Genomic DNA, 11,497 nt, shown 5'->3' on the forward strand with positions numbered 1-11,497 from the left:
CTAGGGGGACAGCAGCCTTCCCCACCCACCAGGCCCCACGGCCAGCCCCACGCTCTGGGGCCGGCACTCCAGCTCCACTGGGTGGGGGCTAATGCAGAGCAGTGTGAGGGGGCCAGTGGTCAGGACCCCACTGGGGGTCGAGGGACCTGTCCCAAACTGGGAGTGCGTGAACCTCCCCTGTCCCTCCGAGCTGTGTCTGCTGGGCCAGCCCACGTCCGGCTCCAAGCTCCCCCTCTCCCCCACAGCCCAGGGGCACAGGGAGGGGTAAACGGGCCCCGGAAGAGAGCCGCCTGGCCTGCAGTGCCCCAGGAACCAGTGCCCTGTGACGCTGAGGGCAGCAGGGGGGCCTGGCCCAGGGTGGAGCCCAAACCGAGCTGCACCCTCACACACACCATAAGCTGAAAGAACCAGGCAGCAACTCAAGCCCTCTCCGCTCGCCCGCGAGCTGAAGGCTTAAAATCCTGCAAAGGTCACACAAGTAGGGAGCGGTGCTTAGACCCACGTGCTCCTGTTCACGTAACCACAGATTTCCAACGCCCCAGGCTGGCTGGCTGCCGATGGAGCGGAAAATCACAAGACAAGATTACAAATTACAAGAGTTTAAACAACTCCGGCCTGGCAGCTCAGCTCTCCAAGCGCTGTGTCTTCTGTCCGAGCCCGGCTCTTCTGTCACCAGACAGCTGCACAGCTTCACTCACTGTTGGTTAAACAAAAGCCAAACATCTCCTGTGATCACAGGACTCTGGGAGCTGGAGATTTATGTGGGGATCCCAGAAAATATGGCAAGGGAGAGGCAGGTCCCCCGCTCCTACATTGATGGAGCTCTCCCAGGCAGCTAGAGATCCTCTTGAGTTTTATTGTATCTGTACAACTAAGAGCCCATGTTCACAGTGAGACCAGAGCCGGGGGAATCTCTGGCATTAAGAAGTCCCTTAGCCGGGAGGGTGGGGAGGCTCTACATTCCACCAGTAGCTGGGGGGGGGGCAGTGCATTTCCCAGCATTCCCCGGCCTCAATCCTTAAACAGGAGGGGTGCCCGAGCTCAGCTCCCTGGTCCCAATCTGGTCCCAGCGTGGGGATGGGGAGCTGCCTGGGGGGGAGCAGAGGGGCCAGATTCCTGTCTCTGGGGCTGGAAATATGGGGCAGGGCGCAGGGCCATCTCAGCCAGCCAGCCAGAGCTCCAGGAAGCATGGGGCAGTGGGCACGGGCACAGCGGGACAGGCCTGGCTGACTGTCCCGTGGGGTGCCCAGGAAGGGGCAGAATATGCACAGTGCCCGCTGGGTCAGGGCTGCCCGTGCTGGGTCAGGGCTGCTCTTTCCACAGCCAGTGGGAAAGCCCTGCACCCGGAATGGGCACGGCCCCAATCTTCTCTGGGCAGCGCCCCTGTGGCTCCGGAGCTGTAGAGACTGGGGCCAGGATCAGGCCCGGTGGGTGCTCTGGGGCAGATCTTGGCTGGGGGGCTGGCAGAGTCCATTGCCGAGCAGAGGGGACGGGGTCACAGTGTTGGCACGTGTCTCCTGGCTGGGGTCACAGGCTGATGCTGTCCTTGAGGTCCTCGGAGCGGCTGACGCTGGCTTTTCGGCTGGGGCTGCTGGCGGAGACCAGGGTCAGGGGGTCGGGCCGGATGAGATACCTGTGGGGAGACAAAGGAGACGTTGGGGGGGGCCAGGGGCCAGGCAGTTCATTGCCCTGCCCTCATAGGAGCAGGCTGGCTCTGACCTGGCACCTCCCCTCTCTGGGGGGGCTGCTGAGCCTGGCCCTCCTAGGCCCATGGGTGAGGGGTGCTCCCTCCCCAGGGGAGGGCTTGGGACTGTGAGGGGGGAGAAGCCCAGCGTGGATTTGACCCAGGGATGGGGATCGAGGGGGCAGAGGGTGTGGGTGCCCCCCCAGAGAGAAGCCCCACCCCTCTGGCCGTGCCCCTGGCCCCTGGCCTCACACCACGTCGTTGACTTCCAGCCGCGTGTCGGGCGAGGGGTTGAGCAGGATGTAGGACAGCGTGTTGCCGTGATCCAGCATGTCCACTGCAAGGTGGGGGGAGATAGTGAGACCCCTGCCCAGCCCCCATCCCATCCCTGGGCGGAGTCAGCTGGCCTAGGACCACCCCTGACTGCCGCTCAGACCCCTGGGCCCAGCCCGCCCGGGACCCCCCCTCCAGCTCAGCCCCTGGGCCCAGCCTGCCCGGCCCCCCATCTTCCAGCTCAGCCCCTCGGGCATGGCCTGCCTGGACCCCCATCTTCCAGCTCAGCCCCTGGGCCCGGCCCGCCCGGCCCCCCATCTTCTAGCTCAGCCCCTCGGGCACGGCCTGCCTGGACCCCCATCTTCCAGCTCAGCCCCTGGGCCCGGCCCGCCCGGCCCCCCATCTTCCAGCTCAGCCCCTCGGGCCCAGCCTGCCCGGCCCCCCATCTTCCAGCTCAGCCCCTCGGGCATGGCCTGCCTGGACCCCCATCTTCCAGCTCAGCCCCTGGGCCCGGCCCGCCCGGCCCCCCATCTTCCAGCTCAGCCCCTCGGGCACGGCCTGCCTGGACCCCCATCTTCCAGCTCAGCCCCTGGGCCCGGCCCGCCCGGCCCCCCATCTTCCAGCTCAGCCCCTCAGGCACGGCCCACCCGGCCCCCCATCTTCCAGCTCAGCCCCTGGGCCCAACCCGCCCGGCCCCCCATCTTCCAGCTCAGCCCCTTGGGCACGGCCTGCCTGGACCCCCATCTTCCAGCTCAGTCCCTGGGCCCAGCCCGCCCGGCCCCCCATCTTCCAGCTCAGCCCCTCGGGCACGGCCCGCCCGGCCCCCCATCTTCCAGCTCAGCCCCTCGGGCACGGCCTGCCTGGACCCCCATCTTCCAGCTCATCCCCTGGGCCCAGCCCCCCCGGGACCCTCCCAGCTCAGCCCCCCGGGCCCAGCCCGCCCGGGACCCCCCCTCCAGCTCAGCCCCTGGGCCCAGCCTGCCCGGCCCCCCATCTTCCAGCTCAGCCCCTCGGGCACGGCCTGCCCGGACCCCCATGTTCCAGCTCAGCCCCCCGGGCCCAGCCCACCTGGGTGCCCCCCCCAGCTCAGCCCCCGCCCGAGGGCCCCTCCGTACTGCATCCGGCGGCCGGGAGCCCCAGGTGTTTCATGCGGCTCTTGACGAGGGCGCCGAGCTCCTGGCGCTCGGAGCGGCGGTACAGCGTCAGGCGCTGCTGGCTGATGTGCGCGGGGGGGCGCCCGCCCTTGCGGCTCAGCCGCCGAGCCCACGGCATGCTTTTCCGCCGCAGCAGCGGCTGCTCGGCCTGGTCGCTGCTCGTGGAGTCGCGGGGCCCCAGGCGGCAGATCAGGGCGTCGCGCGGCTCCCGCGTGTCCTCGTAGTCCTCCACGCCAACGGAGACCTGCGGCTGGGGGGGCGGGGCAGGGGGTGGCACAGAGCAGTGGGGACACCTGCCTCTGCACCCCACAACCCGCCCTGGAGACCAGCCCTTGGCCCCTGAACACACTGGAGGGGATGGTCCCGCTTCTGAAGGGGGGGCGTGAGTGTGAACTAGGGGTGATTGTGGGGGGCAGCCCTGCTTCCAGGGGGGGTGGAGAGGGGGCGAGCCTTGCTCCCTGGGGGGCTGAATGGGGACCCAGCCCTGCTCCAGGGGGGCGGGGGGGTGGATGGGCCGAGCCCTGTTCCCGGGGGGCATGGGGGCCCAACCCTGATCCTGGGAGAGGACAGCTCTGCTCCCTGGGGGGCTGAATGGGGACCCAGCCCTGCTCCGGGGTCAGGGTGAGGGGTGGATGGGCCAAACCCTGTTCCCGAGGCGGGTATGGGGCCCCAGCCCTGGTCCGGGGTGGGGGTGGGGGGTGGATGGGCTGAGCCCTGCTCCCTGGGGGGCTGACTGGGGATCCAGCCCTGCTCCAGGGTGGGGGTGGGGGGTGGATGGGCTGAGCCCTGCTCCCTGGGGGGCTGACTGGGGATCCAGCCCTGCTCCAGGGTGGGGGTGGCGGGTGGATGGGCTGAGCCCTGCTCCCTGGGGGGCTGACTGGGGGCCCAGCCCTGGTCCAGGGTGGGGGTGGGGGGTGGATGGGCTGAGCCCTGCTCCCTGGGGGGCTGACTGGGGGCCCAGCCCTGGTCTGGGGTGGGGGTGGGGGGTGGATGGGCTGAGCCCTGCTCCCTGGGGGGCTGAATGGGGACCCAGCCCTGCTCCAGGGTGGGGGTGGAGGGTGGATGGGCTGAGCCCTGCTCCCTGAGGGGGATTGGAGCCCAACTCTGCTCCTGGAGGGGGGTGGATGGGCTGAGCCCTGCTCCCTGGGGGGCTGACTGGGGACCCAGCCCTGCTCCGGGGTGGAGGTGGGGGATGGATGGGCCGAACGCTGTTCCCGGGGGGTGGATGGGGGCCCAGCCCTGCTCTGGGGTGGGGGTGAATGGGCCAAACCCTGGGATGGGCTGAGCCCTGCTCCCTGGGGGGCTGAACGGGGACCCATCCCTGCTCCGGGGTGGGGGTGGGGGGTGGATGGGCCAAGCCCTGCTCCCGGGGGGGCTGAACGGGGGCCCAGCCCTGCTCCGGGGTGGGGGTGGGGGGTGGATGGGCCAAGCCCTGCTCCCGGGGGGGCTGACCGGGGACCCAGCCCTGCTCCGGGGTGGGAGTGGGGGGTGGATGGGCTGAGCCCTGCTCCCTGGGGGGCTGAACGGGGACCCAGCCATGCTCCGGGGTGGGGGTGGGGGATGGATGGGCCGAACGCTGTTCCCGGGGGGTGGATGGGGACCCATCCCTGCTCTGGGGTGGGGGTGGGGGGTGGATGAGCCGAGCCCTGCTCCCGGGGGTGCTGAACGGGGACCCAGCCCTGCTCCCGGGGTTGGGGTGGGGGGTGGATGGGCCAAGCCCTGCTCCCGGGGGGGCTGAACGGGGACCCAGCCCTGCTCCCGGGGGAAGGCCCCGGCTTCCCGGCCTGCACCTCGGCGGTGGAGAACAGGTGGCTCTCCGTGCGGTAGATGCCGATCGGGATGTCGCCCGTGCTGGAGCAGAGCTTCTGGTAGAGGCGCCCGTACGAGCGGATCCACAGGTCGTCCTCGGTCACCTTCAGCTGCGGGGGAGAGAGATGGGGTCACCCTGCGGGGGAGGGGACGTTCCCCTGCCCCCCGAGCCTGCCATCCCCTCCCCCAGCGCAGCAGTGACTGCTGCCCCCCCCCAGCGGCCCCTGCAGGGGGACGAGGAGCGAGACCCACACAGAGAACAGAAGGGAAAGGGGGGATGACGGGGGGCGTGTGTGGGGACCGACGGACAAAGGGCTGCGTGTGGGGACCAAGCAGGGGTGGGGGATTTGGTGGGGCAGCTTTAACCGTGAGGCCAGGCCGGGGGCTACTTAGGGCAGAGAACTTAGCAATTAGCTGACAGGAGCCCTGGGTCTAATTCCTATAGAAAAGAAAGAAAATTCAGTAACTATGAGACCCACTCGGCCCTAATACAAAATGTTCTGACATCCTGTGGCAAGTGTCACGGAGTGTGGGGAGTCCGGCCCTGCACCCCTCTTCCTGGGACCCCCAGTGACTCTCAGCCAGCCAGGAAAACAGAAGGTTTATTGGACAACAGGAACACCGGTTACAGCAGAGCTTGGAGGCACAGTCAGGACCCCTCAGTCGAGTCCTTCTAGGCCGGACCGGCGCTAGGGGTTTGAGCACCCTAGGCGGACGGCAATTTTGCCGCCCCGAGCGCTGGTCCGCGGCTCCGGTGGAGCTGCAGCAGTGGTGTCTGCGGGAGGTCCACCAGAGCCGCGCGAGCAGCCGACCGTCCGCAGGCACGACTGTGGCAGCTTCACGGGAGCTGCCTGCCACCCCCTCTGGACACCCTGGACTGCCGGCTGCCGCAGCGGCGCCCTGACCCAGGGGACACCCTGGGCTGCCGGCTGCTGGGGCGGCGCCCTGACCCAGGGGACCCCCTGGGCTGCCGGCTGCCGCGGCGGCGCCCTGACCCAGGGGACCCCCTGGACTGCCGGCTGCCAGGGCAGCGCCCTGACCCAGGGGACACCGTGGACTGCCGGCTGCTGGGGCGGCGCCCTGACCCAGGGGACCCCCTGGGCTGCCGGCTGCTGGGGCGGCGCCCTGACCCGGGGGACACCCTGGACTGCCGGCTGCCGCGGCGGCGCCCTGACCCAGGGGACCCCCTGGACTGCCGGCTGCCAGGGCAGCGCCCTGACCCAGGGGACACCGTGGACTGCCGGCTGCTGGGGCGGCGCCCTGACCCAGGGGACCCCCTGGGCTGCCGGCTGCCAGGGCAGCGCCCTGACCCGGGGGACACCCTGGACTGCCGGCTGCCGCGGCGGTGCCCTGACCCAGGGGACCCCCTGGGCTGCCGGCTGCCAGGGCAGCGCCCTGACCCGGGGGACACCCTGGACTGCCGGCTGCCGGGGCGGCGCCCTGACCCGGGGGACACCCTGGGCTGCCGGCTGCCAGGGCAGCGCCCTGACCCAGGGGACCCCCTGGGCTACCGGCTGCCGCGGCGGCGCCCTGACCCAGGGGACCCCCTGGGCTGCCGGCTGCCAGGGCGGCGCCCTGACCCAGAGGACACCCTGGGCTGCCGGCTGCCAGGCCGGCGCCCTGACCCGGGGGACACCCTGGGCTGCCGGCTGCCAGGCCGGCGCCCAGACCCAGGGGACACCCTGGACTGCCGGCTGCCAGGCCGGCGCCCTGACCCGGGGGACACCCTGGGCTGCCGGCTGCCAGGCCGGCGCCCTGACCCAGAGGACACCCTGGACTGCCGGAGCCGGCAGCTCAGACTCCCTCTCTGTCCCAGCAGCAGCGGCTGCTCAACCATTTAAAAAAAATTTGGGGTGCTTTTTGGCGCCCTCAAATCTCGGCACCCTAGGCAACCGCCTAGTCCACCTAAATGGTTGCACCGGCCCTGCTTCTAGGGGTTCAGGGTGCTTGGATCCCAGTTTAGGATTCCCTGAATTCCCACCACCCAGCCCCAAACCGAAACTGAAACTGACCTAACTCCCCTGCAGCCGGCCCCTTCCTTTGTCCAGCTTCCCCGGGCAAAGGTGCTGACCCCCCCACCCCACCTGGCTCAGGTTACAGGCTTAGGTCCTGTCCCTCACCTAAAGTCACCCCCTGCTCTCCCTTCCCCCACCCAGACAGCCCCTGCTCCATCACAGCAAGTCACTTAAGGGACGCTGGTGAGGTTTTAAAATGTAACATCTGTTCTTACTCTGTTACTAACTGCAGAGAGGGAGCCCCTGTCAGGACTCCTGGGTTCCATCTCAGCTCTGGGAGGGGAGGGGGAAGATACACCTGGGCTCTATATAAGAACATCAGAACGAGCTGGGTCAGAGCAAAGGTCCAGCCAGGTGCCCCAGAGGGAATGAACAGAACAGGGAATCACCAAGTGACCCATCCCCAGTCACCCATTCCCAGCTTCTGGCGCACAGGCTAGGGACACCATCCCTGCCCAGCCTGGCTAACAGCCATTGAGGGACCCCTGGCCTTTGTGAACTTCTCTAGTTCTTTTCTGAACGCTGTTATACTCTTGGCCTTCACAACATCCTCTGGCACGGAGTTCCACAGGTTGACTGTGCATTGTGTGAAGAAATACTTCCTTTTGTTTGTTTTAAACCTGCTGCTTGTTAATTCCACTGGGTGACCCCTAGTACTTGTGTTTTAAGGGAAGGAATAAGAAACACTTCTTTATTCAATTTTTCCAAACCAGTCATGATTTTGTAGACCTCTATCCTACCCCCCCTTAGTCGTCTCTTTTCCAAGCTGAAAAGTCCCAGTCTTATTAATTGCTCCTCATACAGCAGCCGTTCCATCCCCCCGAATCATTTCTGTTGTCCTTACCTGCACCTTTTCCAGTTCCAATATATCTTTTTTGAGATGGGGCGATCACATCTGCATGCAGTATTCAAGGTGTGGGCATCCCATGGATTTATATAGAGGCAATATGATATTTTCGGTCTTATTATCTCTCCCTTTCTTACTTATTCCCAACATTCTGTTCACTTTTTTGACTGCGCTGCACATTGAGTGGATGTTTTCAGAGAACTATCCACAATGACTCCAAGATCTCTCTTGAGTGGTGACAGCTCATTTAGACCCCATCATTTTATATGTACAGTTGGGATGATGTTTTCCACTGTGCATTACTTTGCCTTCATCAACACTGAATTTCATCTGCCATTGTGTTGTCCAGTCCCCCAGTTTTGTGAGATCTCTTTGCAGTTCTTCGCGGTCTGCCTGGGACTTAACTATCTTGAATAGTTTTGTACCATCTGCAAATTTTGCCATCTCACTGTTCACCCCTTTTTCCAGACCATTTATGAGTATGGTGACTAGGACTGGGCCCAGTACAGACCCCTGGGGGACACCACCATTTACCTGTCCCCATTGTGAAACCTGACCAGTTATTCCTGCCCTGGGTTCCTAGTCCGTGCCTGGCACTGCTTTCAGGATCATCTAACCAGCCTTAATCTGCTTTAACAACAAGTCTTATGTTATCTTAATCACCTGCCTCTGGTTATAAACACACTGGGGGGGGGGGCAGTCAGGGGACAGGGAATGGGAGGGGAGGGGGTTGGATAAGTGTGGGAGTCTCAGGGGCTGGGGTGTGGATAGCGGTCAGGGGACGGGGAATGCAGGGGTTGGACAGGCGTGCGGTCCCGTGGGCCTGTCAGGGGGTCGGGGGGTGGATAGGGGACCCAGAACTGATCCCTGCAGGACCCCACTCGTTATGTCCTTCCAGCATGACTGTGAACCACTGATTACTGCTCTCTGGGAATGATTTTCCAACTACCTTATAGTAGCTCCATCGAGGCTGTATTTCCCTAATTTGTGTGCAGCTAACTATGTACAGTTAAGAGCTCCGTCTCTGTGAGCAGAGCTCAGGTACAAAACTCCACCCCCTGCCCCTCCTAAATGGCGCCCCTTGGACAGACAGAGGGCCGTGAAGGGGGGCGGCTGGACAGAGGGCGTGTGTGGGGACGGACAGACGGAGGGAAGGCCGTGTGTGGGGACGGATCATCAGCCTGACAGATGTGTAAAGCAGAGGGATGGATAGGACAAGTGAGAGGCAGGCAGAGGGACACAGACACACGTGCCCAGAGGCCAGGGTGAGGGGCAGGTGCCAGGCGGCACCCAGCTGGGTACTCACCGCACACAGGAAGCCAGAGCCTGGCATGGAGTCGAGCCCCAGGAGCAGGCGGGTGATGGAGATCATGTAATCCTTCACAAACGACTGCAGGAGAGGGCGAGGGTCAACGGGGAGCTTTCCGGGCCACCCCCCACCCGACTCCCCATCTCCCCCTATTGGCAAGGAGGGGGTTGGGGCAGATCTTACAGTGCAGCTCGGTGTGGCCAGCCTGGCCCCTGGCCCCAGCTGTCATGGAGTGTGGCGGAGTCAGGGCCCTGCACCCCCCACTCCTGCAGTTCCCTGGGAATCTCAGCCAGCTAGTAACACAGAAGGTTTATTGGACGACAGGACACAGTCCCAAGCAGGGCTTGTAGGTACAACCAGGACCCCTCAGTTAAGTCCTTTTGGGGGGCAGGGAGCTTAGACCCCAGTCCTGGGGTTCTCACCGTCTCCCCAGCCAGCTCCCAGCTGAAACCCCCTCCAGCCTCTCACCCAGCCTCCCCCCGGCTCCTCCCCCAGCCTTTGTCCAGTGTCCCGGGCAGGGGTGTCACCTGCCGCAACCCCCTCCCGGTTCTCATGTTCTGTGCTCAGGTCTCCTCCCTTCCCCAGTGCAGCCCATCCCGGCACAATCCCCTGCAACCTTCCCAGGCCCACGCTCCGCTCCGCTCTCCCTGCGTCACACCAGCACAGCAGGCTCTGGGCTGCCCTGCCACTATGGGGGGCGAGGGGGGCTGGGATGTCCCACAGAAGGGGGGTTACCTGGGCTGGCTGGTTACCCAGGAGTCGAACTGGTAGAGAAAAGACGGTTACTCACCTTTGTAACTGTTGTTCTTCGAGATGTGTTGCTCATATCCATTCCAGTTAGGTGTACGCGCCGCGCGTGCACGTTCGTCGGAAACTTTTTTACCCTAGCAACTCAGTGGGCCGGCAGGTCGCCCCCTAGAGTGGCGCCGCCATGGCACTCTATATATACCCCTGCCGGCCCGCCCGCTCCTCAGTTCCTTCTTGCCGGCTACTCCGACAGTGGGGAAGGAGGGCGGGTGTGGAATGGATGTGAGCAACACATCTCGAAGAACAACAGTTACAAAGGTGAGTAACCGTCTTTTCTTCTTCGAGTGATTGCTCACATCCATTCCAGGTAGGTGACTCCCAAGCCATACCTAGGCGGTGGGGTCGGAGTGAGAAGTCGCGGCATGGAGCACTGCAGTTCCGAAGGCCGCATCCTCCCTTGACTGCTGTACCAGGGCGTAGTGGGAAGCAAAGGTGTGGACCGATGACCAGGTCGCTTCCCGACAGATTTCCTGGATGGGCACACGGGCGAGGAAAGCTAGCGACGACGCCTGCGCCCTGGTGGAATGCGCAGTCACACGGCCCGTAGGGACATGGGCCAAGTCATAACAGGTCCTGATACAGGACGTAACCCACGAGGATACCCTCTGGGAGGAGATAGGAAGACCTTTCATACGATCTGCTACCGCCACGAAAAGTTGGGGGGATTTTCGGAAGGGCTTAGTCCTCTCTATGTAGAACGCGAGAGCCCTACGGACATCCAGCGAGTGGAGCTGCTGCTCCCTGCCTGAGGAGTGAGGTTTTGGGAAAAAAACCAGAAGGAAAATCTCTTGGTTGACGTGAAAGGCTGAGACCACCTTGGGCAGAAAAGCAGGGTGTGGTCTCAGCTGCACCTTATCCTTGTGGAAGACCGTATATGGGGGGTCTACCACAAGAGCCCGGAGTTCCGACACCCGTCTAGCTGAGGTGATAGCCACTAGAAAGGCAGTTTTCCAAGAGAGGTAGAGCAGGGAGCAAGTAGCTAACGGCTCAAAGGGGGGCCCCATGAGCCGGGACAACACCAGGTTAAGATCCCAGGTTGGAGCAGGGGGACGGACGTTAGGGAATAAACGTTCCAGCCCTTTAAGGAATCTCGACACCGTCGGGTGAGAAAAAACGGAGCGACCGTCCGCACCCGGGTGAAAGGTGGAGATAGCTGCTAGGTGGACTCGCAACGACGATAAGGCCAGACCTTGCCCTTTGAGGGACAAAACGTAGTCTAAGATTTCGGATACCGAAACTTCCATAGGGCGGAGATTTCTCTCTACGCACCAACAGGAGAAGCGCTTCCATTTCGCCGAATATGTGGCTCTTGTGGACGGTTTCCTGCTGCTCAAGAGCACCTCTCTCACAGGCGTAGAGCAGCGCAGCTCGGAACCAGTCAGCCACGCAGGAGCCACGCCGCTAGGTGCAGCGACTGCAGGTCTGGGTGACAGAGGGTCCCGTGGTCCTGGGTAATCAGGTCCGGATGAAGGGGCAGGGGAACTGGGTCGGCTACGGCCAAGTCCAGCAGCATGGTGTACCAGTGCTGCCTGGGCCACGCCGGGGCCACCATGATCACGAGAGCCCTGTCCCTGCGCACCTTCAGGAGGACCTTGTGGA

General features: G+C 64.3%; 1 protein-coding gene across 1 annotated transcript; it reads right to left on the minus strand.

Annotated features, from left to right (window-relative positions):
- Positions 1–540: 540 nt before the first annotated feature.
- On the minus strand, positions 541–9,181 carry LOC115642475 (potassium channel subfamily T member 2-like). Its single transcript, XM_030546004.1, has 5 exons — positions 9,089–9,181; positions 4,902–5,030; positions 3,073–3,361; positions 1,937–2,021; positions 541–1,633 (listed from the first exon to the last, which is right to left on the minus strand). Exons 1-5 carry the CDS (start codon positions 9,152–9,154, stop codon positions 1,528–1,530), a joined length of 675 nt encoding a protein of 224 aa, XP_030401864.1. The 5' UTR covers positions 9,155–9,181; the 3' UTR covers positions 541–1,527.
- Between the last annotated feature and the right edge of the window lie 2,316 nt (positions 9,182–11,497).

The sequence above is a fragment of the Gopherus evgoodei genome, unplaced genomic scaffold (assembly GCF_007399415.2).
Source record: "Gopherus evgoodei ecotype Sinaloan lineage unplaced genomic scaffold, rGopEvg1_v1.p scaffold_40_arrow_ctg1, whole genome shotgun sequence".
NCBI lineage: Eukaryota > Metazoa > Chordata > Testudines > Testudinidae > Gopherus > Gopherus evgoodei.